At 37.6% G+C, this 24,188-nt stretch overlaps 1 protein-coding gene and 1 long non-coding RNA gene across 2 annotated transcripts in view; one reads left to right on the top strand and one right to left on the bottom strand.

Annotated features, from left to right (window-relative positions):
- LOC109380325 (uncharacterized) overlaps positions 1-24,188 on the top strand; it is an 87,418-nt gene that overhangs the window by 52,496 nt on the left and 10,734 nt on the right. The window lies entirely within an intron of this gene.
- The window catches only part of EFCAB3 (EF-hand calcium binding domain 3), a 112,764-nt gene that overhangs the window by 77,973 nt on the left and 10,603 nt on the right, over positions 1-24,188 (bottom strand). Inside the window, exons 4-8 of the mRNA XM_019637785.1 lie at positions 21,573-21,647; positions 20,015-20,158; positions 11,326-11,397; positions 6,584-6,721; positions 5,631-5,702 (exon numbers count right to left, since the gene is read on the bottom strand). Coding sequence (XP_019493330.1) covers positions 5,631-5,702; positions 6,584-6,721; positions 11,326-11,397; positions 20,015-20,158; positions 21,573-21,647 — 501 coding nt within the window. The remainder of the gene's footprint in view (positions 1-5,630; positions 5,703-6,583; positions 6,722-11,325; positions 11,398-20,014; positions 20,159-21,572; positions 21,648-24,188) is intronic.

Raw genomic sequence — 24,188 nt, 5'->3', positions numbered from 1 at the left:
CCAACATTTAAAAATATTCATCACCAATAATCAGGGAAATGCAAATCAAAACCACAACGAGGTAATACCCCATGTATATAAAAGACAAGTATTGGTGAGGATGTGGAGAAACTAGAACCATTGCACACTTTCAGTGGAAATTGAGAATGGAACAGCCACTACGGAAAACAGCATGAAGATTCCTCAAGAAACTAAAAAAAGAACTATCTCATCTATCAATCCCACTCAAAGAGATAATGGCTGAACATTTCTCAAATTTTTAGCAAGGGATGTTAACCTACAGATCCAAGAAAATAAGTGAACCTCCAACAGGATAACCCCAAAGAAATCCATTTCAAGACACATCATAATTAAAATTCTGAAAACTAAAGACAATGAAAAAATCTTGAAAGCAGCCAAAGAAAAACAACTTACTTATCTGGAAAAAAACACAAATTGCATGAGAGGATTTCCACACAAAACCATAAACACCAGAAGAAAGTATTACAATATTTTTCACGTGCTAAAAAAAAGAAACTGTCAACACAAAATCCCATACTCAGAAAAAAATACTCTACAGGAATGAAGGGGATATCGAGATGTTCTCAGATGAAAGAAAACTAAGAGTATTTATTGCCAGTACACCTATGAATGGCTATAGGAAGTTCTTTAAACAAAAAGCAAAGAATACAACAAAAAACTATAGAACATCAAGAAGAAAGAAAGAAAATGGTAAGTCAAAATATGGGTAAATCTCCTCTTGAGCTTTTAAATTATGTTTGATGGTTGAAGTAAAAATTATACTACTATCTGATGTGGTTTTAAATATATGTAGAGGAAATATTTAGATAATTATATCATAAACAGAGGAGGGTAAAGGGACATAAAAACAGGTAGGCTTCTATACTTCATTTAAACTGGTAAAATGATGACACCAGTGGACTGTGATAAGTTATGTATATATAATGTAATACCTGGAGCAACCACACACACACAAAAACTATACAAAGAGATTCATTCTAAAACACTACAAATAAATCAAAATGAAATTCTAAAAATGGGCAAAGGATTTGAATACATAATTTCATCAAAGATGTATGAATAGCTAGTAAGCATGTGCAAATATACTCAACATTATTAGTCATTAAGGAATTGACAAATTAAAACCATACTGAGACACCACTGTACATTTACTATAAGGATCATAATAAAAAAGATAATACCAAGTGTTGACAAGGATGTGAAGAAACTAGAACCCTCATACATTGTGGGTGAGAATGAAAATGGTATAGCCACTTTGAAAACAGTTTGGCAATTTCTTTTTCTTTTTTTTTTTTAAGATTTTTTTTATTGGGGAATGGGGGGAAGGGGAACAGACAAGTTGCTGTCTTTTCGTTCTTCAGTCTAGTTGTGGAGGACGTTGCTTCACTGGCCCAAGTTGGCACCATCATTGCTCTCTTCCCGGGCGAGGCAGATCAGTTGCTGGCTTCTGGACGGCCGCTCACAGCGGCTGCTGGCCACTCATGTTGGCTGCTGGCTACACACGGTAGCCCATGGCAACCCACTGCAGCAGGGGCTGCAGCCTACGCCCTCACCGGCGACTCACGGCAGCCCAGCTCCAGGTTGAGCTGTTGTTCAGCATCTTAGCTGTAGAGGGCAGCGTCACTGGCCCTCATATGTGGGATCCAAACCGGGGCCCTCTGGCGTCCCAAGCCAGTTCTTAACCAACGCGCCACTCGGCCGGCCCTGGCAATTTCTTAAAAAGCTAAACATGGGGCGGCCAGTTAGCTCAGGTAGTTAGAGTGCAGGCTCATAACACCAAGGTTGCCGGTTCGATTCCCATATGGGCCACGGAGCTGCGCCCTCCACAACTAAACTGAAGACAGCTACTTGACTTGGAGTTGATGAGTCCTGGAAAACCACACTGTTCCCCAATAAAATTTCTAAAAAAAAAAAAAGCTAAACATAATTTTTCCATACCGACTAGCAATTCTCCTAGGAATCTGCCCAAGAGAATAAAAGCATATGCCCACAGAAAGACATGTATGCAAATGTTAATGTCAGTATTATTCATAACAAAATGGAGTATTAATAAAATATAATATGGACTTATTTAGCGATAAAAAGGAATGAACTACTGATACATACTACAACATGAATTAACCACAAAAACATTATGCAAAGTGAAGGAAGTCAGGCACAAAAGACTACATGTTACATGATTTCATTTATATTAAATGTTCAAAAGAAGACAAATTTATAGAGACAGAAAGATCAGTGGGTGTCTGATGATGGGGGTAGAGATTAACTGCAAATGAGCATGAGGGAATTTTTAGGAGTGATAGAAAAGTTACAAAACCAGATTGTGTCTACTTCTGGGTATATATCCAATAAAATTGAAACCGGGTGCTCAAAGAGATATTTTCACATCCATGTTCATAGTAGCACTATTCACAATAGCTAAGAAGTGGAAACAACACAAGTGTCTATGGATAACCAAAATTTGATATATACATACTTGTACAATGGAATATTATTTAACATGAAAATGGAAGGAAATTCTGACACATGCTACAACATGGATGAATCTTGAGGGCATTATGATAAATAAAATAAGCCAGTCACAAAGAGACAAATACTATATGATTCTACTCGGGTATCCAGAGTGAACAAATTCACAGAAATGGAAAGCAGAATGATGGTTGCTAGAAGCTGGAGAAGCAAGGATGGGTAGCTGTTTTTAATTAGTATAGAGTTCCAGTTTTGCAAGACGAAAAAGTTCTGGAGGTTGGTTGCACAACAATATGAATATACTTAACACTAACATTACTGAACTTTACACTTAGAAATGGTTAAGATGGTAAATTTTATATTATGTGTTAGTTGCCACAATTAAAAATAAATTTAAAAATAGTATAATGGGAAAATAATGCAGAAGAGTCAGCTGTGACCAAGACACTTACTACTTCACAAAACAGCAATGAAAGAATGCTGAGTTAGTGAATGAATGATTATATAGTGAAACATTCAAGAAATCTATTTGCAGGCCAGCCGGGTGGTGCAGTTGGTTAAGAGTGTGAGCTCTGAGCATGTTTGATTCCCACATGTGCCAGTGGGCTGCGCCTGAACTGAGCTACCGACAGGCGGCTGGATGGCTCAGCTGATGAGAGCATGTGCTCTTAGCAGCAAGGTTGCCAGTTTGACACCCGAATGGGATGGTGGACTACAGCCCCCCCCGCCCCCCCGCCCGCCACCCACAACTAGACTGAAAGCAGCAACTGGACTTGGAGCTGAGCTGCGCCCTCCACAACTAAGACTGAAGGACAACAACTTGATTTTGAGCTAATGGGTCCTGGAAAAACAGAATGTTCCCCTTCCCCAATTCCCCAATAAAATCTTAAAAAAAAAAAAGAGAAAGAAATTTATTTGCTTATAGTGTCTTCAAGAAATCCAGGCACTTAAGCACTCTAATTCAGTGGAAATGAAAAAAAAAAGTAGCTTTTTTTTTTTTTTTAAAGATTTTTATTGGGGAATTGGGGGATGGGAACAGTGCTGGGGAATTGGGGGAAGGGGAACAGACAAGTTGCTGTCATTTTGTTCTTCAGTCTAGTTGTGGAGGACATTGCTTCACTGGCCCAAGTTGGCACCATCATTGCGCTCTTCCCTGGCGAGGCAGATCAGTCGCCGGCTTCTGGACGGCCGCTCACTGCGGCTGCTGGCCGCTCACGCTGGCTGCTGGCCGCTCATGCTGGCTGCTGGCTACATACGGTAGCCCATGGCAACCCACTGCCACAGGGAGTGCAGCCTACGCCGTCGCCGGTGACTCAAGGCAGCCCAGCTCCAGGTTGAGCTGTTGTTCAGCATCTTAGCTGTAGAGGGCAGTGTCACTGGCCCTCATATGTGGGATCCGAACCGGGGCCCTCTGGTGTCCCAAGCGAGTTCTTAACCATCGCGTCACTCGGCCGGCCCCCAAAAAAGTAGCTTTTAACAGGAGACTTTTCGCCTAGGTATAAAAAGGAAGTCTCTTCTTTTGGATTAAGTTTTCCTTATTTGAGAAATCTTTTCAGAAGAAACAAAAAATTTAAGATCTTTCTTTTTCAGTATATAAATAGACATGAGGAAATAAAATCAAACAAGCCTTAATCACTTTCATTTCTTGATTTAATCTTGCTGAAAGATATTTAATTATTTGTATAAAAAACAAAATCATTGCAAGCAACAAACTGGACTGTGGTGATGGATGTATGACTCTATAAATTTAATAAAAAGCAGTGCATGGGTGAATTTTATGTGTGTAAATTATACCTCAATAGAGCTATTTTTTTAAAAAGATTTTTATTGGGGAATTGGGGGGATGGGAACAGTGCTGGGGATCTGGGGGAAGGGAAACAGACAAGTTGCTGTCGTTTTGTTCTTCAGTCTAGTTGTGGAGGATGTCGCTTCACTGGCCCAAGTTGGCACCATCATTGCGCTCTAATAGAGCTATTTTTTTAAATGTTCTAAAACAAAGGGAAACCAAACTGCTATTTCATTCAAACAAGTTTCTTATTTAAAAATTAAAAATCAAATCATCGGGGGCCAGCCGAGTGGCATGTTGGTTAAGAACTGGCTTGGGATGCCAGAGGGCCCTGGTTCGAATCCCACATATGAGGACCAGTGATGCTTCCCTCTGCAGCTGGGATGCTGAACGGCGGCTCGACCTGGGGCTGGGCTGCTGTGGGTCGCCGGTGACAGCATAGGCTGCAGCCCCTGCTGCAATGGGCTGCCATGAGCTACCATGTGTAGCCGGCAGCCAGTGTGAGCAGCCAGCAGCCGCTGTGAGCGGCCGTCCGGAGGCCAGCGACTGATCTGCCTCGCCCAGGAGGAGCGCAGTGATGGTGCCAGCTTGGGCCAGTGAGGCAACGTGCTCCACAACTGGACTGAGGAGCTAAACAATGGCAACTTGTCTGTTCCCCTCTCCCAATTCCCCAATAAAATCTTTAAAAAAAAAATCAAATAATCGGGCTGGCTGAGTGGTTCAGTTGGTTAGAGTGTGAGCTCTGAGCAACAGAGTCACCAGTTCGATTCTCACATGGGCCAGTGAACTGCGACCAAGCTGAGCTGCCACTGAGCTGGTGAGAGCGTGTGCTCGTAACAACAAGGTTGCCGGTTCGACTCCTGCGTGGGATGGTGGATCATGCCTCCTGCCCCCTTCCCCATAACTAGACTGAAAGTGGTGACTGGACTTGGAGCTGAGCTTGTGCTCTCCACAACTAAGATTGAAGGACTAAAACTTGACTTAGAGCTGATGGGTCCTGGAAAAACACAATGTTCCCCTTCCCCAATTCCCCAATAAAATATTTTTTAAAAAATCAGATAATCTATCAATTGTCAATAATGGGGTTAATTAACCTATTTGACCTCATTTTCATTACTATTACTGTACATTTATGTAGCACTTTTCACTTTGTAAAATCGACATAACAATTCTGTGAGGTAAGCAGTTAGATATTATTACCCTGATCCAGCAAGTTTTTAAAAATCTGGCAAATGATTTGTCTAAGTGTTTTGTAGTAAGTATCTATCCAAAAATGCAAACTCAATTCAGTTAAACCTAATTCTTCTCAACCTAACTGCTATTTCCTCCAAATCATTTTAAATTTTCTACCTACCATCACATTCAGGAAGACTTTGCTCCTTGGAGAGTGCACTTATAAAGTCATCTAATTTCACCATTCCATTTTCTGTGAAATAAACAGTTTAGATTATACATTCTGTTGTATTTTGCATAAAAGGAAAACTTACATTTTAATACAACTATGAAAAAATTACGTCCTTCACTTCATCATCATCCTATTGCTCCTTCATATTTTGTGTTCATAGATGAGTCTTCCTAAATTAGATCAGCTCATTTCATTTCAACAGTTATTGAGGACATATTAGTGCCAAGAACTATGGTAGGTACCAAGAATGCAACAATAAGTAAAATAAAGGCCCTGATTTTTCAATATCTTTGACAAAGTGTAAAGGAGTGAGTTAGGTACTGAATAGATATAGGAAAAAGAAAAGGTACCCATATATTGGGTTGTCAGAAAAGTCATGACGTATTTTTTCTATGTTTTTCGTTGCAAAAATGAGAACCTCTGATAGATGCTAACAACATGCCTTGATTTAAATGTCACTAGCCTTGAATTTCAAGCTATGGTGCTCCCTCTACATTTTAGAATCTCCAATTATTTCGCCTTATGTTCCTGAGCTATTCACTTGGAGATTTTTGTACTCCTTGGATTTTGTGCTCTTGCTGCCAAACCTCCCTACAATTGGACCAGCCTTCCCCAGTACTTGTCCCACACTAGGAAGCATAGCTAGGGATAATGATGAAGCCTTATTAAAACAATTCTCAGATGTGAAAGGCCTCGCCTCGCCAAACTAGTCCATTAGGTCAGACTTTCCAGGAACTTTTTTTTTAAAACTAATTTCCATTTTTATATCTCTTCTTTCTGAATTTCCTTTAGAATGGCCCATTATGTTCCATTTCTAGTTGAGAGAACTTACGCCAACATTTAATACTATCCCATAAAAGTACCTAATTTTCTCATAAAGCTTTGTATTATCAGTCTCTCACCATTTCTACCAGTGTCTGTCACAATCTTCTTGAACTCCTTATCTGATAAAGTAATTCCTATTGATGGCAAAATGGACTGAAGTTCTTCTGCAGCAATGTAATTTTCTTGGAGTTTATTGATAGCTTCACAGACATTTTCTAAAACATAAAATGTGGAGAACTATTCAGCAACAGAATCTTCAACAGTGTCTTCAGAAATAATTGTAACCTAAAATCTTTATCTGGTAACCAGAAAGCAAGTTTTATATACTTAATATTGCCTTATAGAAGGACTGCTTTTCTCTCCATATTTCTGTGTATCTTACATTATACTTAATCTTTCACTTATAGCTCAAGCACAAAACTGTCTTGAAATTCTATAAAAAATTATAAACTACTTGTTTGGAGAAACAGGCTATTCCAGTGGCCCAGCCAATGCTGCTTGGTTCTGATTAAAACATAATTAATAAATTCAAGCGATCAAAACACCGATATGTTCTTTTAAATGCAAGGATTCCAAGCAAAAAATGAGAGTTCTTCCCTTTAACATCACTTTACTCTATCATACTTTCAGTTCCCAACCTTCAAAATTATAAAATTCTAGAAGCAGAGTCACATGGCCATCATGTGCCTCCTAATATGATGCACTGAGATGGGCACAATATCACTTTTGAGGTATTCTGGCCGAAAATGCATAACCTGAATTTTTTCATGAAGAAATATAAGGAAAACCCAAAATGAAGGGTGGTATACAGAATAACTAGTCAATATTCTTCAAAAGTGTCAAGATTATGAAAGATTGAGAAACCCTCCCAGATTGGAAGAGACTAAGGACATAGGACAACTAAATGTAATATGTGATCCTGGATCAGAAAAAGGGTGTTCGTGGAACAAGTGACAAAATTTGAATAAGGTCTTTAGATTAGTAAATAATATTGTATCGGTGTTAATTTCCTGGTTTAGATCATTGTACTGTGGTTATGTACAATCTTAACACTCGGGAAAACTAAATGAAGAGTATATAGGAATCTTTTTACTTTTGTGTAATTCTTATGAATTCAAAATTATTTCAAAATGAAAAGTTAAAAATGTTTTTAAGATGTAAATTAAGTGGCAGTCACATTTCACAGATGCCCAGTTGCCATCAATGTACTGGGAGATGCTCTACCAGCTAAACTATTTCACACTTCTCTACATAGAGAACATTAAGTATGGCAGGAGTCGGTGACATCATTTGATTTTGTGACATGAGGAAGGTAGATAACCAGTTTCTTCCACAAGCCTCTTCTATCCACTGGCTAAATGCCTACTATTCCATTAGTCCTTTAAACAGGGCTTTACTATGTGTTGAAGTACAAAGAACTCAGAAACAGAAATGAGGCAGAGTAAAAGCAGTTTTGTCAGTAAAGGAATCAGAATGAACATCTATGTGGCTCCTTAATTGATCAAACTCCTTTTTCAACTGAGTTATTTGTAGCATGCATTAGTGTATAAGAATCACTAATTTTTCACTAAAGACCGTATTTTCCCATGAATAAGACACACATTAATTTGGGGTCCGAAATTTGAAAAAAAATGTATTACATAAAGTTATTGAACTCAAGTTTTATTCATCATAAAATTCATACAACTCCTTATCACTGTCAAAAAGTCTACAACCACTACAAGCACTCAGTTTTTAGACCCCAAATTTTTCAAAAAAGGGTGTGTCTTATATATGGGGAAATACGGTACTCACTTTAACAATTACATTCGATACTAAATGCAATAAAAAGGTCAGGAATTTTCTTTAAAGAATATAAACACAGCTTAAGTAACTTCTGCCAAGGATTACAGGAAGGAGTGTTTCATTAAGTTCCATATACAGCACTTCTGTGATATAAGTAGGACAGAAGGGGGAAAACACATATTGCTCATATTTGGGGACCTGAGATATGTCATATTAATTATTTTCTCTTGATATTCCCACATCTATAAGAGATAATACCTGAAGTACTATGGATATCATGTATTTAAATTATGGAACTCTGAGCAAAAATTTCTCATAGACTTCTTACATATTTGGTTAAATGAATTATAAAATAAGCATTTCTAAGGAAAAACAGGCCTTCTACTTTCTAGGGAACCTGAGTGACTCCAACTGATCACTGAATAAGTTTCTCAGCCTAAGTTAGGTTTCCCAAAAAGGGAGCATCTGAAAAGGAACTACTATTAAAACTACAGCGTTGTTTTCATTGGCTTAGGTTCCAGAAGTACCTATCCAGAATACTGACATTTGAAATGCCTATAACTGTCTAATAACTGATTGCCTCAGCTCATTTCTGTGATTACTCAAGAACTCAAGGGCTTAGATTTTGACTTACATATATGATACTGACCCAGAGCCTTAATTGTAGTTTTTTCCTTAGATGAAATATGATTTAGGAAGCTGGAAGGCCTTCTCACAGCTGGCTTCTTAAGTTCTGGGGCACTAAAAATATCACTTACACCCAGAGACTTTTTGAGGCTTGTAATATTCTTCGAGTTTTGTGGTTTAGACTTTGAGTCATGAATTTCAACTTTCTCTGAACTTCTCTTAAAGTATATGCCATCGTTTGAAGATGATTCTTGAAATCCAACATCACTGCTACTATCAACCCCATCCAGGAATTTTCTTATATGCAAATTATTTTTTGATCTTTTAAATTCCAGGTCATCATTATCCTCCATAATTTTATGATGTTGGAGATTTTTGCTACTTAAGTTCTGGGGCAATGACAGTTCAGACAGACTGGAAGATAAAATGCTTTTCTTCCTATATGGTAGACAACCTCCTGATACATCTGATAACTTTGTGTTTGAAGTAGCTTCATCTGAGGCTGACCATTCCATAATTGCCAAGCAAGAGAAACATAACATATTCAATTATTTTATTTACCTGTACAATTTGTTATATTATTTAAAAAATAATAACTAAGTCTTCATGAAAGCTATTTGAGAAATTATCAGTTGCTTAAATCAGTAAAACAAAATTAACAACTTAAAAAAAACAAAAGTTGAAGATCAAAAGACTGAATTATTAACTAGGTTAAATATAATATGCTGGTTTAATATATTTAAATACTTCCACCCAAAGCTATTTAAAGTTACACCAAATCTAAAGAGATAGTCCTCTAAAGTGCGTGGTTCTCATTCCCTACTCTTTCCCAATTTAGAAAGATAATAGATTAATAAGCCAATACAGCTACAAATCCCTTAGTTATGAAGGTGCAGAACCATGAGGAAGTTGTAAAGGGGAAAAAGGAGCATCAGTCCAGGATGTCAAATATCCAAATAATATGAGTTCCAGAGGAAATAGAGAAAAGGAAATCTGTTTTAATTTCCCAGAATCAAAGGATGCTGTACCTGCACAATTGATGCAAACCTATTTCAAGGCACATCATCATGAAATTTCAGAAATTTAGATGCAAAGAAGATATCCTATAAGCTTGCAAAGTCAAAAATCAGTTACATACAAAAGGTCAGGGATCAGAAGAATTCCAGACTTCAACAGCAACACTGAAAACTAGAAAATCCAAAATTCTGAGGGAAAATTATTTCCAATCTAGAATTTTATACCCAAACTATCAAACATGAGGACAGAATCTGATACAGAAGGAGAGAAGTGAAAGTCTCCAGAATGTTAATGAAGGGAGATCCCAGGATGACAGCTGCACACAAGAGGTAGAGGGTAACAAATCCATACTGAAGAATATCAGAATGCCACTCTAAGGAAGGTTTCTTCAAGAAGACAAAACTGACAGAATACCCAGTACATCCAAATTTATGGAGAGAATATTTAGACAGGTGGCAGTGTATTAATTTAAAGACAAAAATTTGCACAGAAAAAGAAAGTAACCACAAGATATTTACTACATGGCTCAGCTGTGAATACTGTTTACATGAACATATCAATATAAATACTAAATATTAATCAAATTATCATATAACTATATTGGGGAAATGGATAGGTTTATGAAGAGTAAGTGGATGTGGTGGGGACAGGGAAAATGAAACAGAGCTAAATCCTTATTTCTCATTGTGGGGAGTTTACTCTGTCTACCCAAAAATTTAAAAACCAATGAGCAGCAATATAAACATGTTATTTACAGTCATGCAGATAAATACCAAGTAATCAACTAAAACATTTAAAATATTTGCCTCTAGAGAGGCTGAGGAAAGGATCAGGCAAGAGGCTGCTTTTTTTTAATATAGCAAGCTTTATATAGAACTATGTACTATAATTTTAAAAATTATGTACGTATATAATCTTGACCAAATGAATTTATACAAATGAAAAAGACTGAGAAGTGACATGATGTGCAATAAGAAGAGATAAAAAACAATGTACTTAATGAAGAAAAACTAAACTAAATTAAATATTGAATGATAGCAAAGAACATATTAAAATTTTTTAAACTGTGGATGTCAGGATGTCAGAATTACCCACATTGCAAAGTAAATATTACTTTTTTAGGTGTTACTATTTTGTTTTAAAGTTGACTTCATGTTGCAAAATGTGAAGGGAAAGATAAAAGTTACAAGATAGTCATATTATGCAATCAATATTAATTAGATATATTTAGAATATTATATTAAATTTTTATCTTCCTGACTTAAGAGTTAGAGTAAAGCATTCAAAGTAGGCTTTCAAACCCTGTATGATAAAACCTATAAGTTAGAATTTAATTTAAAGACTATTTATTTATAGATAAAACTTTCTATAGCAATAAGAGCTCACTCACGAACATCCTCATAGTGTTGCTGCAGTTCATCCAAAGAAAATATAATATCACCAATATCCACCATATGGTTACCTGTGATAGAAAGAAGAAGCTCAAATACTGACTTTGCTTTTGAACACAAATAGAGCCACCATCCTATTCTAGTATGAAAGCAACACAGATAAGTGTGGAGGGCCACACACAGAGGGCCAGCTATTATGGGTTTTGAATAATACCTGAAATTGTGAATTAATAACTCTGTACACACTGAAACATAAGATGAAAACCATTACTTTTTTCTCCTTAATAAAAGTTTCCCATCAAAAGAAATTAGTCTCATTTTAAGTTCCAAACCTAGGTAATCAGGATAATATTTTATTCATTTAACAAAATATTTGGGGGAACATACTATCGGCAGTTTTTAAAGTATTTAATCTTTTGTATTCTTCATTAGATAATGAGCTCCTCAAGAGCAGAGGATGCATCTTCCATTTGATTCCCTAATGCCTAACAAAGTATTTACTTCTTATCACTTAAAAAGGATTTTTGGGGCCGGCCAAGTGGCACGTTGGTTAAGAACTGGCTTGGGATGCCAGAGGGTCCCGGTTCGGATCCCATATATGAGGGCCAGTGACACTGCCCTCTACAGCTAAGATGATGAACAACAGCTCAACCTGGAGCTGGGCTGCCGTGAGTTGCCGGCAACGGTATAGGCTGCAGCCCCTGTGGCAGTGGGTTGCCATGGGCTACCGTGAGTGGCCAGCAGCCCATGTGAGTGGCAGCCCAGAAGCCAGCGACTGATCTGCCTCGCCCTGGAGGAGCTCAATGATGGTGCCAACTTGGGCCAGTGAAGCAACGTCCTCCACAACTAGACTGAAGAACAAAAGGACAGCAGCTTGTCTGTTCCTCTTCTGCAATTCCCCAGCGCTGTTCCCATCCCCCAATTCCCCAATAAAAATCTTTAAAATAAATAAAAAAATAAAAAGGATTTTTGAATGAGCAAAATATACTGAAGGCTGTAAAGAATAATGCAATATTTACCTCGTGGATATCAGAAAAACATTTACTTAGCACCTCCTATGTGCCCAGCACTCTCATAATTATAACTTCCTACCATTCCTGCCCCTGCCTAAGACCATTTCTCTTCTTGGACAATGCATGACAGAGGATGGGTTCAGATGCAGTGACCTTAAATAATGTCATTCCAATTGTGCACAGAGGTAGAAAATGATTTTCCCAATAGTTCTTGCCTCTGGATGTTTGACTTTGCTTGTCATCCAAGGTAGAAAAGACTGGGAGATGGGCCGGCTGAGTGGCGCATTTGTTAAGAGTTGGCTTGGGAGCGCGAGCTCTGAGCAGCAGGGGCCTGGTTTGGATCCCACATGGAAGGCCAGTGACGCTGCACCCTCTACAGCTAAGAAGGTGAACAACAGCTCGACCTGGAGCTGGGCTGCCGTGAGTCGCCAGTGACAGCATAGGCTGCAGCAGGGCTGCAGTGCACTACGGTAAGCTACCGTGAGTGGCTGGCAGCTGGCGTGAGCTGGCATGAGCTGCAGTGAGTGGCCATCCAATGGCCGGTAACTGATCTGCCTCAGTCGAAAAGAGCACAATGATCACAATACCAACACGGGCCAGTGAAGCAACGTCCTCCACAGCTAGACTGAAGAACAAAAGGACAGCAACTTATCTGTTCCCCTTCCCTGATTCCCCAACACTGTTCCCTCCCCTAATTACCCAATAAAATCTTTTAGAAAAAAAAAAAGACTGGGAGTTGGCTTATCTATCTATAAAAATACAGCAAAACCTTGGATTGCGAGTAACTTGTTCTGCAAGTGTTCCACAAGACAAGCAAACATTTCTAATAAATTTTAACTTGATAAACGAGCGATGTCTTGCAATACGAGTAGTACGTGATACCGAACGTCACATCATCACAATTGAGCCAATAGTTCTCTCTCTCTGTCACTGCAGGATTGTGGGTGATCATCTCCCATGCTCAGATGCTCCGTCTCAGGCCATGATGGTGTTTGGCAGAAATCAGTGATTTTTCAGAACATTAGAAGGTGCCCACAACAGGCACTAGTGTACTTTTTGTCACTTCAAAGCACCTATGGACAGTCTTTTGCTTTTCCATACAAGAGTAAGTTTAGGAATGCTTTGCTTCATTCTAGGTCAGGCTGCCTGCAGATATAGACTCTCTTCTCTGCCGCCTTATTTTCAGTTACATTAAATACAGTACAAGAGTTTATTAATAATGTACTGTAGTCAACATCTATGCGAGGGTATACAATGGCCCCCATGTAGAAAAAGGTTGAAAAGAAAGGCGGTAAGAAGAAGGAGATGATTATGGTGGAAATTAAGAAGGAAATCACCAAGAAGTACGAATGAGGTATGCGAGTGGCCGAAATTGCAAGATTTTATAAAAAGATTTTATAAAAATCGACCATTTGCACAATATTAAAGAAGAAAGAAGAAATAAGGGGGCTAGATGCAGCAAAAGGAGTCACAAGAATATCAAAGCAACAGCCACGTGTTCTGGAAGATGTAGAAAAGTTGCTTCTGGTTTGGATAAATGAGAAGCAACTAGCAGGTGATACTGTGACCGAGAACTTTATCTGCGAGAAAGCAAAGGCTTTGTACACCGACCTCATAAGTAAACTGCCAGGTATGTCAACAGAAAACGAAGAAGACTTCAAGGCAAGCAGGGGATGGTTTGATAACTTTAAGAGAAGTGGCATCCATAGTGTTGTGAGGCACAGAGAGGCTGCGAGTTTGGACGTTAAGACAGCTGAGGCATTCGCTACCAAGTTCCAGAAGCTCATGGTTTCCGAGTGTTACCTGCTGGAGCAAGTTTTTAACTGTGATGAGATGGGGCTTTTTTGGAAAAAGATGCCAAAGAGGACGTACATTACAGAAGAAGAGAATGTAATGCCCGGTCACAAGCCCACGAAAGACCGTCTCACCCTCTTGTTTTATGCTAATGCAAGCGGGGATTTCAAAGTCAAGCCCCTGCTCATGTATCATTCTGAGAATCCATGAGCCTTCAAGAAATGTAAGGTGCAGAAAAGCCAGTTAAACGTTATGTGGAGGTCCAACAGCAAGGCTTGGTCACTTGTATCTTGTTTATTGAGTGGATGAACGAGGTCTTCGGTCCTGCAGTGAAGAAGTAACTTTTAGAAAAGAATCTGCCAGTCAAAGCCTTGCTAATTATGAATAATGCTCCTGCTCATCCTCCAGGCTTTGAGGACGATTTACTGGAGGAATTTGAGTTCATTAAGTTCAAGTTCCTGCCTCCCAACACCACTCCAATCCTCCACCCCATGGATCAGCAGGTCATTTCAAACTTTAAAAAGCTTTACACCAAAGCACTATTTCGGCAATGCTTCAAGGTGACCGAAGGAACAAACCTTACCCTCTGAGAGTTTTGGAAAAATCATTTCCACTTCATGAACTGCCTCAAGATAATTGATAAAGCCTGGGATGGGGTCATCAAGAGAACCCTCAATTCTGCTTGGAGAAATCTGTGGCCTGATTGCATTCTTCGACATGACTTAGAGGGGCTTGCTCATGAACAGGAGCTGCCAGTTGTCGATGAAATTGTGTCCTTGGGGAAGACCATGGGACTGGAGATGAATGAGGATGACATTCAAGAGCTGGTGGAGGAACATGGCCAAGACCTGACCACTGACGAACTGATGGATCTACATCACGAGCAACAGCAAGAGGTTATGGAGGAGATCTCATCTGCAGAGGAGGAGGAATCCCTCACTTCAAATGAGATTAGGGAGATGTGTAAAATGTGGGAAACAGTGCAAAATTTTGTAGAAAAGCACCACCCGAATAAGGCTGTAGCAGTGCGAGTGATGAATCTGTTTAACAACAATGCAATGTCACATTTCTGTGAAATCCTCAAAAGGAGGCAAAAGCAAGTGTCATTGGAAAGGTTCCTTGTTAAAGTTTCACAAAAAGAAAAAGATTCCATTGAGCCAGTAGGTAGCAGATGTTCCGTTAGTGATAGTGAAAGTTGTCCTACACAATAACCCTCCTCTCTCTTGTCTCCCTCACACCAGCCATGAAGGTTTTCAAAGGTAAGTGCAGGTTAATTTGTTTGTTTTTCTTTATACTTTCTTTATTATTTTGCATTATATTATAGTATTGTAATCATTTTTATATGAATATTTTTGGGTTGTGGAACGAATCATCTGAGTTTCCATTATTTCTTATGGGGAAATTCGCTTTGATATACAAGTGCTTTGGACTACAAGCATGTTTCTGGAATGAATTATGCTCGCAAACCAAGGTTTTACTGTACTGGGTTTGTTCTTCAGTCTATTCATTAGAGATCAACTGTTCAATTCTATGTATAAATGAAGACCCTGAGAAAAAGATGCAAGTTTTTGAAGTGACTGCTGAGTCAAAGGAGAATTATGTACAGTATAGTCTTAGTGTTGGGTAAGTCTGATTCACTGATTCTTTGAAAATTGGTAAGCTATGTCAGGTGCAGGACAAAGCAAATATGTACTTGACCCAATCAAAAAGCACTAGACCAAATTGATGCTGTTGTCTTCTATTAGGAACTGCTTATTACATTGTAGTTTCTTATTTCCTTGGTATTTATCCTCACTCTGTTCTTGATTATGGTTCTAACACCTCCGATAGTGTCCCCAGTGAATTCCTGGCACTTACGTGTAGTGTGGACTGATTATATGTCCAAAATTCTTAGATCATAGCTTCAGCCCTTAAGCTTTTGAACTTGATCACTGAAAAATATTCTGTTGGACCATACATACATTAATCCAGCAGAGAAGGCCATATTGTTTTTATCTGTTCTCCACTTAGAAAACGCCTACTCTGGACAGAGGTCTAACATCAACCAATGAGAATGCAGTAGCCAACCATTTATACAGACTTACTAGCTCTTGCTCAAAATTTATTCCAGGCTTCCAACACAATAAAAGATACCTACCATGAACCTCCCAAACAAATATTACCAATTTAAATAGTCCCTGGTGGCCAGAGAAGCATCCCAGAATCTGAAATTACTATTTTAGCCCCTATCTGCCTTAACAAATGATTCCTGGTCAAGACTGAGGCAATCAATATGGTTATAGATACTGTTTATGAAATCATAAGGGACGTTCAAACCAACCTCCCACTATATTTGTATTTCTGGAGGTAATTCAACCTGGAAAATATAGCTACCTAGTATGAGAAAAAAAAATGGTCTTAATCATCAAGGTCATATTCAAGGCAACATTATTTTGAAGGTGTTAAGTGACCATTAACACTACATTTCTATAATCTTCAGAGAGCCCGACAATCTCAAAACCTCCTCTGGCAAAGATTGTGTTAGTCACTACTTTTCACCCATTTCAATTTCCAGATCACTAACCTCCATGGGAGAAAAAACTACTGCACCAATACCCTATTTCAGAAACTAAAATACCTGAGACTCCCAGACCACCATCTAGTGATTTTCCATATTCCTCTTGCCATATCTTAATGCTTGTTGGATTTTACTGCAAATTCCAGTGGCATAATTCTTTCCTCCTCATTATGAACACTCATAAGACTAACATATTCTCCATCTATCATCGTTGCTCCAAAAAAACAAACCAAATAACAAAGACAAGATGCTAGAACAGTATCTATAGTGCTATGCCTTCTACCAGTGGGATACCTGAGATACATTACCCTTTACTTCAACACTCTGGTACAGAAAATCCATAGGCCTCCTACTTGGGTGACCCAAATCTTTTGGCATTCTGGGTTGCCCTTTCCTTTAATAGTTAAGTAAAATAGCTCAGACCCCACACCATACATGACATGAATATAAATCAATAGTCTCTCCTAAATTTGAGGATTCCTGGGTTATTTATACTCTTGTGGTTGGTTTTTGTTTTGTTTTCTATTCCCTTGGACTCTTGATCTCACTCACATTATCTATCACACTCTACAGGTGCTACTTCTACTCTCCACTCCATGCCAACCTCGCATAAAACCTACAGATCTTTCTCCTTTAAATCCACCCACCAACAATACTGACACAAGGCTATTGTATATAATGAAGTGTTGCTGATAGCTTGCAATAAATAGGAGTAAGGGAGTTTTCAACAGCACAATGAGCAACTACATACTATTGTCCTAAGGTTTTCTTGGCTCCTCTGTACTGATTGCTAGACCCTCATCTACTCTTAGGTTCCCTCAATCTTCTTCCTCCAACTGCAGATGAGCCACTGTTGTATTCTAAATTCCTGTTGTTTTCTTATATAGAGTACATTACCTTACTCTTTGCTCAAACCAGGTGTTTCCCAGTAGGTATTAACTTCCATAATCAGACGTACCTATTAAAATGATTTCCCTAGTCAAAAGTCAAGGACCTTCCCTAGGAGGAATTTTGCCTCAAGTTGCAGCCAGCTTATTAATATGACAAAATGAAGAAATCTTGTTCTCCCTGGTTGGGAGAGGTAGAGAGTAAAGGATGAGAATTAGTAATTCATTCAACATATATTTGTTGAGCAATTAATATGTGCCATAAATACAGTGCTAGGTGCTGAGGAAATAATACTGAGCAAAGGTAAACATGGTATCTTCTCTCCTGGTGCTTAGTCTTATGTGAGATGCAGATCCTAATCAAACAATTCAAAATGCATATTGCAACTGTTTTTAGTGCTGTGAGAGTGTATAATACCAGAATTTTATAAAGTCAGAGAGGTCAGGGAACCATCCCTAAAGAATAGAGTTGAGTTGAGATCTGAACTATAAGTAGGAATTAACTAGGAGGAGAGGAAGGTTCCAGGGGGAAAACATGTGCAATGGCTATGACAGGAGCGGGCATGGTATATAGTTGAATCTCTAAGAAGGCACAGAGAGGACGGGAGAATGTGGTCTGAGAAAAATCTGAAGATCTGGGTAAAGGTCAGACATTGCAAGGCCTTGTACACAACATTAATGGGTTCCTTATCCTAAGAGGTGTTATTAGATTTTATACAAGGAGGCAAATATGATCAGATGTGTATTTTGAAAAAAATCATTCTGTCTACAGTGTAAAGGGAGATAAGACTGGATGGATATGAGTAGGCTTCTTAGGATGAGCTGCAATGGTCCTAAGGAAAGATTGTAGTAACCGGGACTACGGTAGCAATAATGTTGGCAAATTGAAAAATTTGAGGTATCTAAGTGTTTAAAGTAATAGTACTTCATAATGACTACATGAGGAGAACACAGAAACAGAGAGGTCAAGGATGATTCTGAGGTTTCTGCTGCACATTTCTTGAGCCTGTTCTAGGTGCCAAACATGATGAGAAATGTTTATATTTAATTCCTACAACAATCCTATGAAATTAGTATGTTTGTCCAACCTACCTCCCCAAGTAAAGTAGGAGCCCTGGAAACCCAGACCAGAATTCCTTAAGCCAAAAAGCAAGGTGCAGCAGTGATTTCATATATGATTTCTGTTGCTCCTGGCACAGCACTCCCTAAAGGCTATTTAATAATATGGCTTGAGATTAGCTTTAAAATCCCCATTTTAGAGATATCTTCATGCCCCAGTATATATCCCTTCACTCCTGCCTAGCACCCCAGAGTCCATTACAAATGACTACTTAGTAGAACTCTATGCACCTTGATTTTATCTCTAGACCAAAGGCCCTCTACAAAGCCACCACTAACATATGACAAAAATCAGTGGAAGCCCACCAGAAAGGAGGTCATGTCTGACTATTTTCCTGCCATATTTACACAAGCTGTTCCCTCAGTCTAAAATATCTTTCTCACCCTTCACCACCACCTTCAACCAACTACCCCTACTAACGAATCCTTGAAGATTTAGCTCAGACGTCACCTCCTACAATAACCTTTCCTTGGTGCTCCTAGTATGCATTAGCAGCCTATGGTATATACATTCTATAACAGTGCTTGCTACACAACATTATAATTTTCAGTTTACTTGACTCCACATTAGAATGTGAGCTCCTTCAGAATAAGAAATGTGTTTTATTCTTCTGTGTATCACTAATATAGGTCCAGGCACAGTAGATATTAAATGACTATGTAACTCATTAAATGAATGGATAAATCAATTAATCAATCATTAATGAACCCATTTTTATAGGACATCCCCATGTCACATATAAACACATAATACAAAACATCTGCTAAATATATGTATAATGCTCAAAGAAATCTACATTTTACAGAGAGTAACTGAAGAGCATTGGAAGACTTTGTGATCAAAGCTACACATTAAGTTGAAAAGTCAAGAAATTTAGGCCTCCTATCTTCTGAAGCCAATGCGCCTGACACTGTAGAAACTGCCTCTCCACAAAGATAAGCAATGACTATTGGAAAAGAGAGAGAAGGTTGAAAAGAAAAAAATTCATTTTTCTCTTAGACTTTTATCAAACATACCAAAATATAACCATTTTAGAAATTTCTCATTTAATTTTTCTAGACTATCTCTTACCATAGACACCAGTAAGCAATGTTGATGAAAAAGGCAAGAATCAAGAAGAAAAAGAAGTCAGAGAGGCAGTAGACTTGGTGGGGTTGCCACTTTCTGAGGGGTGTAAATGTCTAATCATTATGTTGTTTTGTACATTTGAAACTAATAATAAAACTAAATTTAAAAAAAGGAAAAGAAATAAAGAATGAATCAGAAAATTGATATCTAAGAAAGATATACACATATATGTCGATTCAAATAACTTACTATCAACACTAGCATGTTTTATCACTTCCTCAAAAATTTCAGGGATTACAGGAATATCCATGCTCTCCAAAACAGCAGCCACTTCATCAATTGCAACTCGACCATCTTTTATCCTACAGAAAATCTTCAAGGCATCCTGGAATGCTGCAAACGAACGAACAAACAAAACAAATTGTTATACCATGAGAATCAAAAGCTTTTCTTGGAGGAGCTGCTTTTGTGTCAATAGCCTACTAGGGAAAAATAACTTCACATAGGCAGTGGGTATTCTAGAAATTTACCTGCAAGTAGGCATTTGCTCAGTTCTGGCCACATTCATAGCATAAAATGTAATTTTTGCTGTTATTACTCCTAATATATTATAAATAAGATCTGGTATTTATTGAACACTATATATGTGCTGGGCACTATGCTAAAAGCTAGGGGTTATCTCATTCAATGATCACAATAGGCCTATAACACCAAAATTATTGTTATTCCTACATTACAGATAAGGAAACTAAGACTTAGAAAATCCCTTCTGATTATGCAGCTAGTAAATGGAAGATCCAGAGTTCTAATCTAGTAGTCTTACTCTAGAATGCTTGCTTTTACTCATTATACTATACTCACGTCTTAGTTAAAACTTTTAACTAAAACAATTTCTTACCAATTAATTGACAATAGCAAGACAGCTTAATCCAAATTTGGGGGCGTTGTTAATTGCTTACAAATGCAATTTAGAAAAGACAGTATAAAAGAGAGAAGAATGATATAGATACAGTTTCTCTTCAGATTTTTTATCACACTACAATGAGTTTGACAACAGTTTGGCCACTATTAAAATTAGTCCCGAACACTAGAGATCTCAGACTTTTGGAAACACTATTTATATCATTAATATGAATAGTCCTGCCAACCACTTCCTTTACAATTTATATGTAGTATAAACTAAAAGTTATTAGGAGACCCATCAGCATCTGAAATTTTTAGGGAAAAATACCAAGAGATTCTAGACACAGTGAAGAAGTACTGTTAAGGGGAGAGAAGAAAACAGATATGAGACTTCATCAGAGGAGAAAAACACGTGCACGAAGACAAGGAAATAAGAATGAAATTGGCATGTGTGGAGATTTATGATAAGCTGGAGCATGGGGTTTTTGCCTGGGACAGAGTCTATGGAGAAAGGTTGAGTGGAAAGAAAAGTTATGAAGAGGCGAGGATGTCAAGCATAAGAGTTTGGACTAGTTCACTTGATAACAGGAAGAGCATCTAATTTTTGAGCAGGGTACTGACATGACAAAAATTGTGTTTTAAGAAAATTAGTCTGGCAGTTGTGTGCAGGGAAAAATGGAGATTAGAGATAGATAATTACAAGACCATGGCAGTGATCTAGGTATTTTAATGCTTTTTATGAAATAACTCATGTCTAACTTTACTCAACTTACACTACTAGTGGAATAAAGGAGTTAAAAGATTCTGAAAAAACCCCCACATAAATTCATATAGCCCCCCAACCCTAACATCAGTTACTATCAAAATCATTTTCTTCTATAAATATGAAGAGTCATCTTTTTACCTGGATCCTGAGAGACCACATAACAAACATCATTCACAGCCTTAAGGAAATCTGAAAAATCCAGTATTCCATTAACTATAAGGATTCAGAAACAGAAGGAAAAACACTCCGTCAGCAAATGTATCAGTGAACTCACTAAGGACATAAGCTAAAAATGCAAACTAAAAATGTGAATAGAATTAATTGATATTAAAATACCACAGTCTCTATACAAGAGTAGTCGACATTAATATTAAATGTAGAATGTAAAAAAAAATATTTACATATTGTAACTACGTAGTAAATAGTATTGCAGTGATAGTAAGAGTTATATAGACTACGACTGGAGATACTGCACTGCTCTTTGCTCAAGCCTCTAATGTTTATATTTGTAATTATGTACAAAAACTACATGCGACATGCCAATTTTACATACATAATGATCGTATCTTAATACTGATTTCATTGTGTTCTAGAAAAGCTCTCTAAACCAGTGGTTTTGGGGGAGATTATGGATCCAGTTGAGATGCTAATGAAAGCTTTGCTTGACATCATTCCATTTCTCTCCCCCTCTCCCTCCCCTTTCTACTACTTTCCCTCTCTCTCTCTCTCTCTCACACACACACACACACACACACACAATGCATGCACATACACACACAATGCATTAAACAAATGCACAAAATATTTCACATTAAATCAATCCTTCCTCCCCCCCAAAAATCATATCATTCTTCATACAAAAAATAATGACTATTTATTAAAAGAAAAAAAGAAATCTAAACTGCACAAATGAAAATTTCAGTAAGACATTTTTGTTTGGCTTGAATGAAAAGTTCAAATCATGGAGTGATTTTTCTTGCATGTGTCATCTCTGATAGCAACTAGAACTGAAAATCCAGACTTAAAAAGTGTGCCAAAGCACAGATTCAGGGTTCTTAAATCTCATTTTCTAGATAAGTATAGCTCTGTGTCAGGGAACATCTGAATTTTTCAAGATTCTTCAAGTTAAATAATTACAAAGTCATTTCCATCTGTCATCAAGTAAATGAGGCCAATTTTGAAAGAGTTTACATCAAAGTTTATCTATGTTCAGAATAAAATGATTCTAAATCTACGTTTCAATTTAAGGTCATCTGAGCAAAGTAACCTATAAAAACAATTCAGCGCTTCCAATGATCTGCAGGCTTCTACCTGCATAGAAATTGACAAGGCATGGTTGTTCACATTTCCAAACCACAGAAGCACTTTCTCCGATATTGGTAAGTTTGTCAAATGGTCTGCCTCAAAATTTCCTTTTCAGTGCAACAACTTTATAGTGGTTTCTCCTTTCCTTCAAAAACAATGAAACATCTGGGGCCGGCCGAATGGCTCAGTTGGTTAAGAGCACGCTCAAGAGTTTGAGCTCTGAGCAACAGTGGTTCGAGGCCAGCCCCAGCTGAGCAGCCGCTAAGCTGCCAATAAAAAAACACAATGAAACATCTGTACAAATTTCAATCAACTGCTTTGAGTTATTTTTGACTCCTATGTAACCTCAGGTTAGGCAAAAATCTTTTAGGTGAAACATCAGAAGCATAATCCATAAAAGAAAAAATTGTAGACCAGACCTCATCAAAAGTATGGACTTATTCTTTTCAAAAGACATTCTTAAAAGTATAAAAAGATAAGCCATACACTACACAATATTTGCTAATCGAAAATCCAATAAAACACTTGTATTCAAAATACGTAAAGAACTTTAAAAATGCAATCAAAATAACACAATTTTTTCAATGAGCAGAAACTATACAAATAGCAAAATAAGCACAAGAAAATATGTTCAACCTCATTTGATCATTCAGGAAATGCAAATTAAAACCACAATGAGATAGTACCATACATCTGTTAGAATGACTATAATTTTTAAAGGATTGGCAAGGATTAGGAGCAACTGGGACTCTCATATATTGCTTGTGACAATGTAAAATGGTTCAACTGCTGGGCAAACATAGTTCAGCAGTTTCTAAAAATGTTAAATATATACATACTGTGTGCGCCGATCATTCTACCACTAGGTATTTACTCACGATAAATGAAATCAGATGACCACACAAAGACATACAAATGAACATTTACACCAGCTTTATTTGTAAAGCCAAAAACTGGAAACAACCTAAACGTCCATCAATAAGTGAATGGATAAACAACTCATGGAATATTCATATAATGGAATATTATTCAGTAATAAAAAAGAATGAACACACAAAAGCATGGATGAATCTCAATATAATTAAGCTGAGTAAAAGAAACCAGACCAAAAGAATGAGTACTTACTGCATGGTCCTATTTATATAAAATTCTAGAAAATGCAAATGTATCTATAATAACAGAAGCAGATTAGTTTTTGCGTGGGGAGTGGTGAGAGGCGTTGTGGAGAGGGAGTGAGGGCTTAGAAAGGAGTATGAGGTATCGAGGTTTCACAAGTGTATACATATGTCAAAATTTATCAGATTGTATACTTTATGTCAATTGTGTCTGATTTTATGTCAATTATATCTCCATTGAACTATAAAATATACAATTTAAAAATCCATTGGTATGGCCATTACGGAAAACAGCATTGAGTTTCCTCAAAAAATTAAAAATAGAACTACCATA

This window comes from Hipposideros armiger, unplaced genomic scaffold (assembly GCF_001890085.2).
Source record: "Hipposideros armiger isolate ML-2016 unplaced genomic scaffold, ASM189008v1 scaffold_34, whole genome shotgun sequence".
In the NCBI taxonomy this organism is placed as follows: domain Eukaryota; kingdom Metazoa; phylum Chordata; class Mammalia; order Chiroptera; family Hipposideridae; genus Hipposideros; species Hipposideros armiger.
Note: the sequence above shows the minus strand (reverse complement) of the source record. Positions and strands in the feature narration are given on the sequence as shown.